This window comes from Vigna unguiculata, chromosome 3, assembly GCF_004118075.2.
Source record: "Vigna unguiculata cultivar IT97K-499-35 chromosome 3, ASM411807v1, whole genome shotgun sequence".
Taxonomy (NCBI): domain Eukaryota; kingdom Viridiplantae; phylum Streptophyta; class Magnoliopsida; order Fabales; family Fabaceae; genus Vigna; species Vigna unguiculata.
The window spans coordinates 24,545,450-24,564,255 of NC_040281.1; the positions used below are offsets into that span (position 1 = coordinate 24,545,450).

The following is an 18,806-nucleotide window of genomic DNA, read 5'->3' on the forward strand; positions in this document are numbered from 1 at the left end:
TTGGTCTTGAGGGACTTTAACTCTACAACGCAATGTAACACACTTGAAGATGAAGATGGCTGTATGATACATGCGGAATCTCGGAGACTTGATTCAATGCACACACAATCTTTGGGAAGTAGGTCATAATATCATATATGGAATGCATAATAGACGGATACTTATGCATTGTTGAATGTTAAATGTGTTAAAAACTATATGGTTATGAATTGTCTGTATGCATTATTATTCATGTTAGCTTACCTTATGTTTATGTTTATTTGTTTGTAACCGTTTTTATTTATTTTATAAGTAACTTATTAGTATAGATAACTATTTTATTTAAAAAAGCAATTAAGTTTAAAATTGATCAAAGTAAGAAATAATCATTTAAAAGATAAAATTGACGAAGAAATTATTTTAATTTTAAAAAAATTACTTAAAAGAGTAAATATGACGATATATATATATAAATTAATAATAATATCTACCTATCACATAACACAAATAAGTTAAAAGTGATATATTTAAATGTAAAATAAATCATTATAATATATTACCAATATTAAAAATAAAAATGTATTTATGATATAATGGTTAGTTTCTCAAAATATATATTATTCTTATGAGTGTAAATAATTTAGATGAAAATAAAATAGTATGCGAATTCTTAATTCATTAATAGTTGTATTTATGATTCGTTAGTTGTCATTGGTAACAGAATTTAGAATTTGTAATGCGAAGTAACTGATTTTGAACGGGATAAAGTAATTTTGCATGGAAGAGGAGGAGAAAAGGGGAGGAAAAGACGAAAAAGTAGAAGTAGAATTTTATTTTTTGATTTAATTTAAAACCATCCTTCCTTTTCCTCCCACATTCTCGTGGTTGCGTGCCAATCTTATGGAGCTTTATGGTTCGTCGCCGCCACCTCCCAACATCCCTCCCTCCGATTTTCCCTCCTGATTCTCTATCCCAACCCTAATTCGCCCAATTCTCCTTCCCGCAGCCATGTTCCCCTGGCGGAACTTTGCAAAATCCGCCGAGGCCACCTTCTCGCGGTGGGCCCTCAAGAGGGTTTGCAAGTTCTTCCTCAAGAAGAAACTTGGCCAGTTCATTCTCGGCGACCTCGACCTCGACCAGCTCGACGTCCAACTCTCCGAGGGAACCATTCAGCTCTCCGATCTCGCTCTCAATGTCGATTTCGTCAACACCAAGGTATTCGTGCTATTCTCGCCGCCTTTTCTTTCATGGTTTGGTTGGTAGTATTGAAAGAAGGTATGAAATTGTAACAAATAGTGTGTTGCCGACGCCCCAGAAGGAAGCCTAACTTGAATTAGTTGTTTATTAATACACACATATAAGGAAGGGGATTAAATTCTTTTCATTCGGTCGTGTATGTATGGTCAAGGTTAGGATGTAAAGTCATGTGCTTTTCTGTAACTTATAGTTTTGGCCGGCTAGCTGAGATTTAACGGTCGACTCTGGTTCTGTCAATTTGTTCTTTTTCCTTTTTTGATGATAAATTAAAGTTTTACATGAGTTGCGTTTCGGTAGGGTCAGGCAAGGCCTCGAGGCTCAAAAAATGGTTTTCCGTTGATCTCTTGTGATAATATAGTGATGTCACTTGATACACTCCTCATATATGCATCACCTCTCTCCCAACGACTATGGATCCTGTTGGTCAAATAACTTAATTAAGGTCTGACTGAGTAGGTACTCATATAATTGTTTTATATAAGATATAGGCTGTTTTCATAAACTATCCTTGAGAGCTTATTGGAATAAGCTGAAAACAGTTTATGGACAGCCAGATCATAAGCTCTTTCAAATGGGACCTAAGTACGTCAAATAGTTTTTGTTATAGGAAAAATGTGAATTCTTAATGTAGGGTTTAAGTTTTATCACAAAGTAAACTCTTAAGATTGCTTTTATAGAATTGGGAGGTGTTCTCAGCTGAAAAGCATCTAGAGTATTTATTTATTTATTTTTTTGTTGACTTTTGCCTTCCTCTGCAAATGTTTTAACAGTTTGGTAAGACATCATCCATAATGATCAAAGAAGGTTCAATTGGCTACCTGTTGATTAAAATGCCTTGGAGTGGTAAAGGTTGTGAGGTTGAAGTGAATGGGCTTGAATTAGTAGTTTCTCCATGCTTCAATAAAATGTCAACAAGTGAAGATGAAACTTATGGCATGGATAATAGTGATAATCATCAACATGGATACAGCTCAACGAGGACTGAGCACGAAATATCAGATGATGCTGAGAAGTTGGCTTCAATGGATGTTCACGAAGGTGTGAAAACCATTGCAAAAATGATAAAGTGGTTGCTCACAAGCTTCCATGTTACAGTTACAAATGTAATTGTTGCATTTGATCCATTTGTAGATAATGTAGAAAACAAGACAAATTGTCGTCATACCTTAGTTCTTCAGATTTCTGAAATACAATGTGGAACTAGTCTGTCTGAAGATGCTGATTTGAATGTTGATGTCCTTGGCATAAGCCAGTTAACAAACTTTGTAAAGTTTCACGGAGCAGTTATTGAACTTCTCCAAATAGATAATGAGGATATTTACTTTCAGCATGAATCAAGTGCAGGATGCGATGAACCTGTTTTGGGGTCAAATATAGCCACATGTCCAGTCATGACCGGGAATAAAGGTGGATTTAGTGGAAGTATAAAATTAAATATTCCTTGGAAGAATGGCTCCTTGGACATTTGCAAGGTGGATGTTGATGCTCACGTTGATCCCATAGTGTTAAGATTTCAGCCTAGCTCTATTAAATGGCTACTGCAATCATGGGAAACTCTTAAGAATCTGAACAAGGATGGCAAAGGTTGCACAAATCACAATGTAAGAGGATCTGCCCAGTTAAATTCTACACTGTTACGTCCTTCATTAACTTCAGTTTCTATTAACAACGCTCCCAGTGAGATTGTAACTGCCAATGGTAGTTTGTCAGCTGAATACGCTTCTTTGATCCAACCTGAAACCCTTGCTGAAGATTTACTTCCTGCGGCTAATCTTATATCTGATTGGGTACCATTATCTACTCATACATGTCATAATAAGGATGGGATTCAAGAACTTGATTTTGGGGCAAGGTAGGTCCTTCTTTCTCCCTTTTAAATGTTATCATTATTAGAGAATTATCTAATTGAATAAATTGCTAGACTCTCTGGATACCTTGACAAATGGCAATTCCGAAAATCTTATTTAGTTTGACCAATTAACTTCACAACATGACAATCTCACATTTTTCCTTTTGCTCCATGTTGTTGAATAGAAAAATTTCTTATGCTACTTTTTGATTAAATATTTGTCATCAATTGATCCTCCTCTCTCAAAGAGAAAACTAAGCTCTCCGGTAGAAAATTTTGAAATTCATTCAAACATCTCTATTGGATGTATGTGTTACAGATGAGTCTAAAAACTTTAAAATGAAAGTATAATTTGTGTTCATTGTGTTATCGATTAAACTTTTTGGTTACTAAACCTTATAACTTGTATACTTTGTGCAATTTTACCTAATGTTAACAACGTAAAGAAATATCACTTCCTTAGGAAACTATTATGTACATGATAGCTAAATCAACTGAGTATTTTTAGCAGCTTATAGGTCTTCCCTACCTTTATTGACTCTTAATCTGTTGATAATTTTGTTATGGGAATTCTGCAGTGTGGACCAGTTTTTTGAATGTTTTGATGGAATGAGAAATTCTCAATCAGCTTTAGGAAACAGTGGAATGTGGAATTGGACATATTCAGTTTTTAGTGCTATTACTGCTGCATCCAGCCTTGCTTCTGGATCTTTGCATATTCCATCTGGTACTTAAATTTCAACCTATTATTTGTTATGGAAACTTTATATCTTCAATGTGTTTGGTTTAAACATTTTATATGCAGTTCACTCCTGCATATTGCATTTTTTCATGTCTGTATACAAGTAAACATACGGGAGCTAAACTACTATTTATAATGTTTGTGCTGAACAAATAGGCACACAAAATATATGCTGTTTCCTTTTGATAGTTTGTTATCACTAATGTTTTTTATGATATTAATAAACAGAACAGCAACATATGGAAACCAATTTCAGGGCAACTTTTGCTGGAGTATCTGTTGTTTTGTCTTGCAGTGTTGATGAACAGAAGAAATTTTGTGATACCGAAATTGGTCACAAGGTTGGGTTACAAATTGACTATCTTGGTGCAGAGTGCAATGACATCGATTTTGCTTTGCAGGTAAATTTTGCTTCTATGCTTTCTCCCCAAACCCCTTTGCAAAATCTTTACCCATGGCTTCGTGCTTTTGCTTTGAGAGACCGATTTACCTGTATCTAGTCTGATACTTGTTTTTGAATAAGTTCCTCCTCTAACTTAAAATGCATTGTAATCCCGATAGGTATGCCCTCAAGGCATGACTCTAGATGCAAAGGTGAAGCATGTAGAAGTTGCTAATTTTTTGAACATTGGAATTGATGCTAAAAATCGAACTGCTTCGGTTCAACACCTACAAGCTAAGGTCCTTGATGCTCTCCCTTCTTCTACCTGTTACAATGTAGATTCACATTCATTAATTGGGTCTGTTGCGACAGATTTTCCATTTGGAAAGGATGATTGTTTATTGAAAGTTACACTGTTTAGAACTTCTGGTGTCATGAATTGCAAATTCTCAGTGCAATCAAGTTCATCTGATGGTTGTCTGATTGGAAACACATCATTCTCACTGAGCTTGCCCCCATTTAGTTTGTGGGTAATCTTTTCAGTAATTAATATGCTCATGAATCTGCTAAAGGAAGTTGAGAAATCACTTGGGATGCATAACAAAGAAAAGGAAATTCTATTTGAAGCTTTAGATAACAAGTCTGGACCATCTCAGAGTAATATGAAGGAAGGTTCTGGTCCCTGTGTGACATCTTTCTCCCCAACACAATGCTTGTATGGTGATATATCAATATCTAATGCAAGAGTGATATTGTGTTTTCCTTTCGAAAGGGATGGGGATCATAGCAATTCATTTACCTGGGAACAGTTCATTGCTCTTGATTTTACTTCATCATCATCTTTGAACAATGGATGCACTCCAGATTATAGTCAAAGCTCAAATGCAAGTTCGAAGAAACGATTTCCTTCAGTATCTGCTCAATCTCTTCAGTTGAGTTTCTCTGATCTTGACATCTACTTGATCACATCAAGTAATGAGAATGGTGGAATCATCTCCTACGATGTGCAGAAAGAGAAATTTTCTGCTAGCTGCTTCTTTTCTATTTTTCATAGAAGAGGATGTTTCTCTGTTTTTCGTGTTGTTTGGCAAGGGGGTAAAGTTACTGGTCCTTGGATTGCTAAGAAAGCCAGATTATTTGCTAATTCAGAGCAAACTAGGGGCAAAGAGGACATTGGAAGAAGGGGGCACGAGTTTGTGTCTGTATCAACAGTGAAAGATCTAGAAGATTGGAAATCTCAAACCCAACAAGAGATGATTTTAAGCTCATCCTTTCTCATACATGTCCATCTATCTCAACTTGTGATTAATATGAATTATTCTCAATATAAAGGCATACATCATCTTCTACATCAGACACTAAATGCATTGACATGTGTGGCTTCTAAGGAAGCCAATGTTGAAAAGGAATCTTCTGTGTCACAATCATCAGTATTTTTGGAATGTGATTCTCTTGAAATTCTTATTAATAGGGATACATCTGATAGTACCAAAAGTTCAATCAAGAGTGAACTTCCTGGAATTTGGTATCAGTTCAGGCTGAAGGTTCAAAAGTTTGAGGTGCTATTGGTCACCAATACTGGCGGCATTAAGGCTGCAAGTTTCTTCCGGTTAGCTCATGGTGAAGGCAAGTTGGGGGGGTTTGTCACTGGACTTCCTGATCATGAGTTTCTTCTGATTTCTTGTAGTAACTCCTCTGTGAAAAGAGGTGATGGAGGAGGTTCAAATACATTATCTTCCAAATGTGCTGGTTCTGAAGTCATTTGTCTCTCTGACCCTGAGATTTCTAACGCTGTAACATCCATTACAGTCAGCTGTGGTACGGTTATTGCTGCAGGTGGTCGTTTGGATTGGTTTAATGCAATTTTATCCTTTTTCTGTTTGCCTGCTTCTAATACCGAAGGTGTAGGAGATACTAGTGTTTCAAAGAAGGAACATAATATCTCTTACTCAACTTATTTTGTTCTGTGCTTGATTGATATTGCTTTGAGCTATGAGCCTTATATGAAGAATCCTGCAGTTCAGAGTGAACTGAAGTCAGAGTCTAGCTGTTCATTTATCAAAGAAGATATGAGTGAACAATGTGTTTCTTGTTTGTTGGCTGCATCCAGCTTAACTCTTTCAAATTCATCTTCAGCGGACACAGTTGAAAGTGTTTTCCATATCCGAGTGCATGACTTGGGGCTTCTACTTCATTTAATTTCCGAACTGAATTCTCAGTCTGAAATTTATAGTGTTGAACATCTTCAAAAAACTGGTTATGTTAAAGTTGCTCATGAGGCTTTTATGGAGGCGATTTTGAAAACAAACTGTACAAGCAGTCTTCTCTGGGAACTGGAATTATCTAAATCTCACATTAATTTGGAAACTTGCTATGACACAACTGCTGGTCTGATTCGTTTGGCTGCCCAACTTCAGCAACTATTTGCTCCTGATGTGGAGGAATCTATCGTGCATTTGCAGAATAGGTGGCATAATGTTCAAAAGGCACAGCAAAGGAACGACTTTAATGTTGAAAATAAGAATCTCAGAGTTGACTCGATGTCTGCAATTTCTGAACAATGCTCCCCTCATACATTTTCAACGGATGGATCTAGCATAGCTGGCTGGATGGATGAAATATGTGAAGATGCATTTAAAGTAAACAACAATAATACACAATCTTATCCTTTTGAATCAGGGATTCCAATTGACGGAAGCTTAATTGAGGTTGGTCAGATGAATTTGCATAAGCCCGAAATTCTCTCTCATGAGTTGACTTTGACTGAGCCAGTGAGTGTTCCTGGACCAGAAGGTAGTGATACTTCATTTCTGCAAGAGGGTTGTTTTCCAGAGATTATAGAAAGCTATTGTTTGTCTGACTTACGCCCTCTGTCAGAGCTATCTTTAGGTATTCATTGTAATGAGCTTTCTAGACACAGGAATGTGGAACATAAAGAGATTGAAAGAGGAAGTGGTAGATGGTATGGAGGCACCTCTCTGAAAGTATTAGAAAACCACATTGCAGAGGAAAGCAAACCTGGAATGAAAAAGGCTGTAGATCATCGAGGCATGCTTTCATCTGATGACAATTCATCACATGGTGAGATTTGTGGACGTGTAATTCTTAAGAAAATTGATATAAGATGGAGAATGTATGGTGGTTCTGACTGGATTGATTTTGAGAAAAGTGGGCAGCATTCTGGGAGAGACACATCTATTTGCTTGGAACTTGCATTGTCTGGGATGAAATTTCAGTATGACATATATCCAGTTGGTGGACTACATGTATCTAAGATGTCTGTGTCTGTTAAAGATTTTTATCTGTATGACAGAAGCCATGATGCACCTTGGAAACTGGTAACTTTGAAACTTTGGTTGCTTTAAATTACATGATTTTACTTCAAACATCTTTAAACTTACAGTTATAGGTTTTAATATTTCTATTTTTAAATTGAAAGGTATTAGGATATTATCACTCAAAAGGTCATCCTAGGGAATCATTTTCGAAAGCATTTAAATTGGACTTGGATGCAGTTAGACCAGATCCTCTTACTCCCCTCGAGGAGTACAGGTAAAGTGCCATTCTGAGTGTTTTTTTTGAAGATGATATCACCTTTGTAAACCTTACCAATTGTTGAGTGAAATAGGCTGATTGGTTTAGGAATTGTTTAAACTTTCTTCAACTATCAGGAAAAGTCTCGACTTCTAGTTTCCTCATAGCTTTAATGGCATGGCAGTTACATCGTGTTTTTCACAATTTTCATGGCTATGTATTTATGTTAATAAATATACACAGGGATATTAAATATCCTGGTCTTTTTTCACAATTAAAGTCCACTTAATTACGGCATTCCTAGAACTTTTAAAATAATATATAGGAAATATTACTCATGAAGTATGTCTTATATTACATGCTTTTCTTTCTCCTTTTCAGGTTAAATGTTACTATTTTACCTCTGCTGTTACATCTCCATCAGTGCCAGCTTGATTTTTTTGTTGACTTCTTTGGGAGAAAAAACACATTGAAGGATCAGTTTCCTAATAGTTCTCAAGATTTGGAGGGTTCAAAACCATTGCCTGAGAAGACTGAGAAAGATAAAGATCATGTATTTCATTCAGTTGCACCAGAGGCGCTGCTTCCCTACTTCCAGGCAAGTTGTATTCTATAATAATTTCTTGTTTTGCCATATTTTTGGACTGTACATAGTTCTGTAGGGCAACATAAAGTGTTTAAGAAATATGGAAATCCCAATTACTATACCAATCAATACGTTTTCCTCACTTTGGTGAAAGTGTGTTGCATGGAATTGCACATTTGCTCCCGTCAAGTTGAAGAAACACTTGTTGTGGTCTAATCCCTGTCTTAAAGCATATTTAAGACATTAATTGATAAGCTTTTCTTCTACCTGGTAATATTACAGTATTCATATATACTTTTTGGTTTCAGAAGCTAGATATATGGCCTATTCTTGTTCGGGTGGATTACAGTCCGAATCATGTAGATCTAGCAGCCTTAAGGCATGGAAAGTATGTAGAGCTTGTAAATCTTGTACCTTGGAAGGTAAAATTTCTTCAATTTTTTAATTCTGTTTCTTTCTTATTGTTGATTAAATTTAGATAAAAAGTCCAGCCCAGCTTTATACCCCAGGTTGTCCTCTTTCGTTTCCATATTTAGTTTTATAGTTACCTATATTATCACCTGATGGGCTCATTGTTAAACAGTATAGCATCGATGCTTGCTATTCTAGTGGTTGTTGCCAAACTATAAATATTGTTCCTAAGAACCCCTTTTATTCTTAAATAATATTTCTCATAATATTCCACAAAGAATGTACATGACAACTCTGTTTCAAGATATTCTTCAAATTAAAGACCATTATCTTTTAAACTGAGTTTGACGCTTTTGTCGACTCATATAGGAATATTATTTGGTGCTGCAATGACACTCCTGGTTTTGCACCCTGAAAATTGAATAAAAAGCATTGTTGACCCTTTTAATCTTCAATAACTAATGGAAAAAAGAAACTATTTGTTGCAAAAAGTAAATATAAAGATTTTTGTATGTTATCCCAGGGGGTTGAGCTAAACCTGAAACATGTTCATGCATCTGGTGTCTACGGTTGGGCCAGTGTTTGTGAAACTACTGTAGGGGATTGGTTGGAAGATATATCTCAAAATCAGGTAAGCTAACTTGGATTATATTCCTTGGAAATGTCAGGTTTACCTTTTAGCTCTCTTCATTTATAGTATTTACATTGTTCAATATGTAGATTCATAAAATACTCCGGGGGCTTCCTACTGTACGGTCATTGATTGCAGTTGGGGCTGGTGCTGCTAAACTGGTTTCATCACCAGTAGAGAGCTACAAGAAGGAGCGGAGAGTGCTCAAGGGTGTGCAGAGAGGTAGGTTGTTGGTAGACATTTTTCTGCTAGTTTTATCTGTATAATTTAGAATTTTGCAGAAGATAATAAAAAAATAAGCAGCTACAGCGGTATGATTTGTCAAAATATTTATTAGTGATCTGTAGGTAGTACTAACATTTCTGCAAAGTATTTATTTGGATATTGAACATGATACTAACCATAGAAGAATCACACCACAAAAGCTAGCTGTTGTAGTTGGAGAGCCACAGTTCTATAAACATCACCCTTGCCCTTACTTCTACTCTTGGACTCCAATTTTATATCTTGCAATTAGATCTTAACATAGGATCACATTTCCTGCCCAAAGGTGTGGTTGTATACCCGCCATTTGACTATAATCCCAAGTGAACCCTGCAATACTGGTGTTAACTCCTGTGCTACTCAATTGCAATTGAGAGAGATGGTGGAGAACTCTGGTACAAACTGATAATAACCTTGGGATAACCATACTATAAAAGCTAACCATTGTAGTTGTAGAGCTTGAGGTCTTGTGAAACCTATTTTCCATACATTCAATGCGTGACTCAAGACCTATACATTGCAATTGGATTCTATTTACACTTAAGGCTGATTCGCAATATCCTAATTTGAGATCCTTGATAAAACTGTTTTCTTCATATGTGTACAACAGACTTCGGTTTCACTGAATCTGACATGGATTGAATGTTATAGTTGAATGGAGGTCCTTATCCTGGTTTTAGTTAGTTTTTGAATATTGATGCCAATCCCCCGCATCAGAATTAGGGATTGGTTGAACATGATTTTTTAATTAGTTTTGGAGTTTGTTGTTTGACTAAGGCTAATTTACATGTTTATTAATTTGAGTTTCATTATAAATGTTTTGCACATTTTTTAATTGCAGTAGGATTTCCTGATTGCATAGGTTATCTAAAAAGTTTTTTATTTACATTTTAAGAAGTTTAAAGTTTAATTATTTTGATTCATAAGATAACAAGTGGTTTCTCATTAACCATACATCAATTACTTATTAACTAGTTGATTGGTCGTTGCCAAACTATAAATATTGTTGCTAAGAACCCCATTTATTCTTAAATAATATTTCGCATAATTTACTCTTGTTTGTTTGTTTGTTTGTAAAAGTTTTCTTTGGTGTTGCAGGGCATGTTAGGCCCTGTATTTGTACATAATCTTTCACTAGTAAATAGTGTCCAGTTGCAACAACTTATACCATCAGTTTTGGTGTTCCATATGTTGGCAGTTGACACTTATGAAGCTTCCGTTAGTGAATTCAGTTTTCTAAATCCATTTGAATGATTATAGATTTTTTTTTTAGTTTTCTGGAGCACTAAATTCTAATGCTACGTTGCTCTACTCTGGTTCAGTTTTCATTGTAATATTAAAAAATCTTTGTAGGTACAATTGCATTTCTTCGAAGCATTTCCCTTGAAGCTGTTGGACTTGGAGTTCATCTAGCTGCGGGAGCCCATGACATTCTACTCCAAGCAGAATATATTCTTTCAAGCATACCTTCTCCAGTTCCACTGCCTGTAAAAGACAAACCAAAAACAGATGTTCGATCCAATCAACCTAAAGATGCCCAAGAAGGAATTCAACAGGTGAAATGTCAAAATTATTGAGAATGAAATGTTGGTCTTGGTCTATGTTTGACTTCTTCAACACGTCTTAAGTAAAAGGACAGAGAATAGAATGCGTCTTTTGTAAACACAATATCAGTAATCTGATCTGGAATTGCCTGTAGCAAAATTAGTACTCAATTTATTTTCTTAAATATCATTAGACTTATTGAAACCATTTGGATTAATTGCTTGCATCACATAATCTATGTTTAGATTTATTTACTCATTCCCTTGGGGATCATGGATGCTTGTACAAATCACAAAAGTTCATTGCGTTCATTTTTTCCTTGGCTACATTAAGGTTATTTTTCTTGATTTTATAGGCTTACGAGAGTCTTAGTGATGGTTTGGGAAAATCTGCTGCTGTGTTAGTTCAGAGTCCCTTAAAAAAGTTTCAGCGAGGTTCAGGTGCTGGACCTGCTTTGGCTGCTGCTGTCCGAGCTGTTCCTGCTGCTGCCATAGCCCCCGCGTCAGCTTGTGCAAGTGCTGTACACTGTGCTCTTCTTGGATTCAGAAATAGGTCTGTGATAAAGCTGACTTGACTTTAATGTCACTCCTTGACTTTTCCAAAATTGAATATAACCTTTCCCTTCCCCCTTTACAGTCTAGATCCAGAACGTAAAAAGGAGTCCATGGAGAAATATTGTCCAGCACAACCCTGGGAAGAAGACTGATTAATGGTGCCATTACTGACATTACTTTGTCTTCGTACTAAATTGACATTACAATTTTAACGTTTAATATATATGTATGTATATATATATATATATATATATATATATATATATATATATATATATATATATATATATATATATATATATATATATATATATATATATATATATATATATTTAACTCTGCAGATTATTACGTGAGGATTGATTAATTGATACTGTTGCTTCCCTTACCAAGCAGATTCAGAAGTGCTTTTCTTTAATTTGCTGGGTAGTCTCTCGTATATCAGGTGAGTTGAGCTTCCGTTCCTGGTAAAAGATAAGAAAAATGTACTCTATCAATTGAAGTATGGCTTAAAAAGGAATTGTTGGTGGCTTGTTAATTTTGAATATTATCTCTAGATGGGTGCTATGAAACTAACACTTCTTCATACTATTCTCACTGTGTATGGACTTCAGTAAAAGAGATACCTTTTGATAATAAGCATTGATTCCTGAACGTTGTTTTTTGAAATAGCACTTTGTTTAATAAAATCATCTGTGAATCTGATTTCTCTGTCTTATATGCTGTAAATTGAGCACTTATTTATGCGTATAGTCTTTCTCGCGTTTCATTTTCCAGTTCTAAATATGTGCATTGGCTGCAGATGTAGAGTTACGGAACCAGTCAGATGATTCTTTTCTATCAGAGATTCTGAGTAACTGTATATGCTGTAAATATGGATGGTGCTTGTTTATCTTATTCTTATTCAAACGGTTGTCATTATAGGTACAATGACCCAATTGATGTAGTTAGATGTACATAATATCATTCTTTGCAAAAATTGATATTTATGTATAATGCCTTTATTCGTTGTAAATAGTGTATCGTGTTTGAAACCCAGCTTTGTCCAGTCCCTTATCTTACTGCGGTTAGTACCGGAGCTGTTGATAATGCAGTCTCTCAATAATGTGGCAATTTTGTGTTGCCAATGCTTGTGGCAATGTTTTTCCCATGTAATACAGTAGAGAAATGTTTATTTATTATAATTGCTGGTTAGTGTAAATTAATTGATGTTGTTTACCGTGAATATTTTATTCTGAATAGGTACTACAAGTGTCAGATTTCTATTATATCTTGTTGGCTCTTGACGATGGTAGAAGAAGGCCTAGTTTGATCTTTGGTTTCAAATTCTTTACAACAAAAATCATGGTTTTGCTAGAAAGGTCTGCGCTAAAGAGCTGTGTGCCTTGGTGAACTTGTTCCATGTTGGGAAACGTGAAATTAATATAATCGAACTGGATACAGATCCATGCTATATGGTGTACAGGTGGGGATTTAGATTCTGAAATGTTTGAAACTTGAGGTTTAAGGGTTAACAAAGGGAGGGCAGGTTTTTCTTTTTTAATAAACTAGTTTTGAATATTTTATATTATTCATGTTTTATTTATTGATTTTGTTTAAATATTTTATATATAATTATTAAGATATTTTTGTTAAGAGTAATTTAGTTGATATTAATAGTAAATATTTGTTATAATTTAATAATATTAATTTGGTATTTGTAATTTTAGAAATAATTATTTATATTAAAATTTGTATTGTATTATATTAAATTCTATTTATAATATATATTTTATTAAATGAGATTTTGGAAAGAACTAAAAAAATAAATAATAATATGTGACATAATAATCTTCATATTGCTTAAAAAACCTTAATTGAATAACTAATGATATAGTAATTTTAAAAATAATTATTTTACATATCAAAATTTATATTACACTGTTAAATTTAGTTTATCTTACATTTAGAGTTATAATTTTAAATTTAGTTTATCTTACATTTAGAATTATAATTTGGAAGTGTATAAAAATAAGCATGGTAATAAAACATTTAAGTGTATAGGTATATAAAAGTAATTGTATAAAAAGTGAAATAGTAATTTTAAAATATATATATATATATATATATATATATATATATATATATATATATATATATAAACAAATATAAAATCTCATTATTATAATTGAATAGATTCAACAATTACATATCTCCTTTGATCTTCCTTCAAAAAGGTAAAAAGCAAAACATCTCCCTTCCATCTTGCACTTCAAGAATAAATGTTGCTCAAAGAATCACTTAAATCAAAAAATTCGGGAATCACTTAAACAAAAAAATTCGGATTTCAGCAATTGGAAACGCATCATAAATGGAAGCAAGTCTATTATAGTGGATTCTTAGGTTTTGATTTTTGATTTATTCATTCTTCTCGTCGTTTTTTTAGTAAAGTTCTTTTCATATATTTTTAACTTGCTTCGATCAATCTACTTTTTCCAAATTTTCAAGAAATATTAAGATGTTGGTAGCTATAGAAAACATAATTTTCACTTATTAATATATTTTATTTTAATTTTAATTTTTATTATTATTATTATATTACTATTATTTTATTGACAGTAATTATATTAATTTTTATTTAATATTTTTATACATATTAGAATAAGGGAATCTTTGAGTTCGTATAGGCATAAGACATGATAAATGATAAGATACGTAAACCAAACAAAGATTTATGAACAAGGGATTTGAAAGACCGCCATAAATAGTCTAATGTTGTGAATAAAATAACTTGAGGTTGAATAGAAGAGCACCTTGTAATGTTTATTGGATGTTGGTAAATGTTGAAGTTGTTTAAAATTTTGTACCTGTAGAACATAAATTGTCAATCAAGTTATATTAGTGTTAGACTATGCAAGATTAGTTTAATTATTGGTGTATACTTACTTGCTATAAATTTTGGAGAACTTCTTTGAAAATCACATTAGTTGTAGAGTCCAAAGCTCTTTTTGTTGTTGTCATGAATAAGAATCTTTAATCCATATTTGCTTTGAATCCTAGACCCAACAACATACAGTTGTCCGTGGCTAAAAACTGGTGTTGGTAAATATAGTCCCACTGAAGCTAAAGATTGACCTTGAGATTTATTTATTGTCATAGCATATGATACCATGATAGGAAATTGTCTTCTAATAAGTTTAAAAGGCCATGGTGATCTCTAAAGTTTTCAATTAATCTTGGATAAGTACTTGCAACTATAGCTTCAACAGGATCAACAAAGTTTATGATTAGCAATTCTGGCGGGATTTGTATTTCAGCTATACCATCATTAGGTTCAAATAATTTACCATCTTCGAGTTTCACTATCCACTTAGAGAATTCTTGAATTTGTCTTGCATCGGATTTTTGTAACCCATTTTGCAATAAACGCATATTCTATGTCAGTGTTAATATCTGACATTGGTCCCAAAGATAGGAAGCATTAATTGTTGCATGAACAATATTTGATCTGTTTCCTCTAGGAATAATAGGTAGAATTTGCCTGAAATCACCTCTAAAAACTATTACATTTCCACCAAACACAGAGTTAGATTTATTTTCTTTTCTCATTATATCATTCAATGTTCTGTCTAGTGCTTCGAAACAGAATTTATGTGTCATTGGTGCTTCATCCCATATAATTAACTCAACATACTATAATAATTCAGAAACCTCACTTCCTTGTTGGATATTACAAACTGAGTTATCTAGTGTTGGTACTGGAATTTTAAATTTTGAATGCGTCATTCTTCCTCTAGGTAACAATAGAGATGCAATTCCACTTGATACGATTTAAGACAATATTTCGTTGACTACATAAAGCTTAAGCCAATGTTTTCCACATGAATGTTTTTTCTGTCCCACTATAGCCATATAGGAAGAACATAGCTCTTTTCTTTACTTGTCATTGCATGCATTACCTTCTTAAAAATTTGTCGTTGCTCATCTATATAGTTTGTGAAAAGTAAATTAATATTAGTTTATATTACTATAATAAAGTAATTTAGTAGGTAATATAGGATATTTACAATGTAATATTATTACCAGTAAGCAAGTTGAAGTTTGATTGAAATTGATGTTTTTAATCCTCAATGTTATAATCAAGTTCAACATAAATTAATCTATTTCCTAAATGACTTATAATCAAGTCCTTCAAGCTCTTTCTGTTTATTTGGAGAAGGTTTTCTATCTCCAACAACATTAAATTTTGTAGCTAGTCAACTGTTAGATGCAATTCTACATAAAAGAAAAAAGTTATAGGTTAGTATATAGAATATATAAAAATGTTTAACTCTAGAGTGTAAGATTTTTTGTACTTGGCAATCTGGCTATTTTTCTTTGATTATATTGAATGTCATCTGAAAAGCCATTCCCAAGTCTTTTGCCAGAATAGTTGTGGATTATTGACACAATTAGACAATAATATAGTTACAAACAACTTTCTAAGATAATGTCCTGAACCCCAGTCCTTTGCTTCTTTAATAGCTTCAATATATTCTCTATCATCGGCTAAGAATCCTAATGCAAAGCAAGCTTCTCTAAATGTGGGATATGCTATGTTATCAACAGTTTTGATGTCATCATAGGACGAAGGTCCCTTTACGACTGTTAGCTTTCTCCGTAAATAAAAAAGCTTCCCAGTACTTGGTGGTACCCAAATAAGTCTTCCTATTATATTTCCTCTTTGTCTAGGTTTCCAACATCTATTCTTCTTGACATAAACAAACTTGGAAGCAAATTGTGTATATGCTAAATTTCTTGCGTCTTGGAATGTTTTGTTGCACTCCATCCAAGCTGTAAACATTGATTGTGAAACACTTGGTTTAAAAATTATGTCATCAATGTCATCTTCATCTTTAAAATATACACCGTGTTCACCTTCAAGATGGAAAAAAAGTCTTTTCACTGTTGGATTTCTTCCATGAATAGGAAAAGAAAATATTCGCCAACATGCTTCACATGGAGAGAAGTATCTACAATCTAAATATTGTTTGATCTCATCTAATGGTTGAGATAATGAGTTGGCTTGAGTGTTATTAGGAACAATAACAACTGTTATCCTGTCATATCCTTTGTTGATATATTTGAATAAGTAGTTGATTGAAGTACTTTGATTACACCATTCAACATTAATGTGTGCTTGGTACTTTAGTAACAACATGAGATTATAAGGAACGACAAAACGATTGTCTAATGTGATATCATTCTTAACAATGTTACAACCATTGTCTCTTTTTCTATAATGAACAAAACCATCTTGATTTATGATGGTCATTTCTTGAAATTTTTTTGGAAAAAATTGAGAACTTGTTCCGTTTTTCATGCAAGGTGATGATTTATTAGACATACCACAAGGTTTGTGAAGCATATGATCTTTCACACAATTATACAACTGGGGATTTTGCATGGAACATGATATTTCAGCTGATATCACTTTATCTATGTCCTCTGCATTTGGATATTTGCTAGATGGATGCAAAAACAAATGAGTAGATGAGCATATGGTAATCCACGTTTTTGGAACTCAATGGTATACATGTCTGCAAAGAAAATTACACGCTCTAGTTAGAAACATTATGCATTACAAAAATTACTTTGAATAACATATAACATTGAAACTTACATGCTATAACTCTACCCATCACGTGTTTTTTAGTCAAATCTTCCAGAAATTTATCAAACTTAATTTTGAAAATTCTAGATATTATATCTAGACGGTCTGATGGTGTCAAAGTCAATTCCTCCAATAATCTTGTTATTTCTGGCTAATTTGGATTGCAAGTAAAAGCTAGAAATAAATATGGAAAACCAACATGGCTACAAATTGCCATTCCATTGAAATACAGTTGGTCCATAAATCTTCTACTACCAACAAAAGTTGATGGAAGCACAACCCTTTTTCCTTTGTCCGCTCCTTCATTATGTGAACTGGTTATTGGTTGTGAAAGATTAATATATTTATCGACCCTCAACTTAGATTGATTGTTTCTGACAAATGATAGTCTCTTAGATTCTACCATTATATATCCATCTACCACAAATTGTTGGAATAACCTTTTAGATCTTAACACAGTGTTTGCCTCTAATTGTCTAGTTTGAATTCGAAAACAAAACCATTCTCTTATAGTGAGTCAATTTCCTTTTTTATGTGTGCGGTCACGATGTGCAACATCTTCTCTATAGCCATCTCCTCCATAGGAAAACAATAAGGGATATTGATATCCTAAGTAACTTGGGTGCAATTCGTTTATTCTTTGAAGCTTGCCACTTCTATTTTCTAGTATTATATCCCTAGGAGATGTTGTATCAACATCACCTACTATCAGTGCAACTACTTCCGAAACCTTTGGTATATTATATATACGACCATCTTTAGCCCTGTTAGATATCAATCTTAGTTTCAAATCTTGATATGGTTGATCTTTATATCTATATCTGGCCATCCGAAATGATTTTGTATGTACATTATGAACATCCAACATATCTCTTAACTTTCTTACAATTTCAACATCAACCTTGTTTTCATTCCTGCCATTACACATATGAATTCATAAATAAAAAAATAGTTAACAACCATACTATGAAGAAAGTTAATGCTTTTATTTTGTTTACCATTATGTGTTAACCATATAATGTACAAAGTGAGAAATGGTTAGAAGAAGTATAGAACTAAAAAGAGCATTTTACCTTAAAAATTTCATTCTGTTATGTATTTCATTCTTAGTGTCATTTATGTATAGTTGAGCAAACTTAGGTAGTTGTCCTGGCAATCGTAATAAGCTTCCTATTTTGTGACATGATTGTCCTTGTATTCTCAAATTTGGAGGTCCTTTTCCATTGTTGAATGAGTTATCAAGCTTTGCCCCAAGGGAAGTGAATGCAAACATCATGTTGTATGCTCAGATGTTTTGCTGGTAATTCTTGCTATTCCAAAGTTACTACTAAAAAGAAGATGTTGAAGTAGAGATGGAGGTTCTTTTAAAGAATGGGAGTTGAACTTTGCCATTACCACAACATACTTGAAACTTTGGATTATCAACATTTCTTTGTTTCA

At 33.5% G+C, this 18,806-nt stretch overlaps 1 protein-coding gene across 5 annotated transcripts; it reads left to right on the forward strand.

The window, feature by feature from the left end:
• The first annotated feature begins 791 nt into the window (after window positions 1–791).
• Window positions 792–13,275, forward strand: LOC114178373 (autophagy-related protein 2). Of its 5 annotated transcripts, none has more exons than XM_028064231.1 (15): window positions 812–1,194; window positions 2,007–3,088; window positions 3,664–3,812; window positions 4,056–4,228; window positions 4,389–7,547; window positions 7,649–7,761; window positions 8,125–8,341; window positions 8,638–8,751; window positions 9,264–9,371; window positions 9,461–9,593; window positions 10,989–11,191; window positions 11,536–11,732; window positions 11,817–11,892; window positions 12,079–12,179; window positions 12,977–13,275. In XM_028064231.1, the coding sequence occupies exons 1-13, from the start codon at window positions 988–990 to the stop codon at window positions 11,884–11,886; spliced, it is 5,925 nt and encodes a 1,974-aa protein (XP_027920032.1). In that variant the 5' UTR covers window positions 812–987; the 3' UTR covers window positions 11,887–11,892; window positions 12,079–12,179; window positions 12,977–13,275. The 5 variants fall into 5 exon arrangements, with proteins under 5 accessions (XP_027920034.1, XP_027920032.1, XP_027920033.1 ...); XM_028064232.1 differs by having other exon boundaries at window positions 12,131–12,179; XM_028064229.1 differs by lacking the exon at window positions 12,977–13,275 and adding an exon at window positions 12,537–12,939.
• Window positions 13,276–18,806: the final 5,531 nt, after the last annotated feature.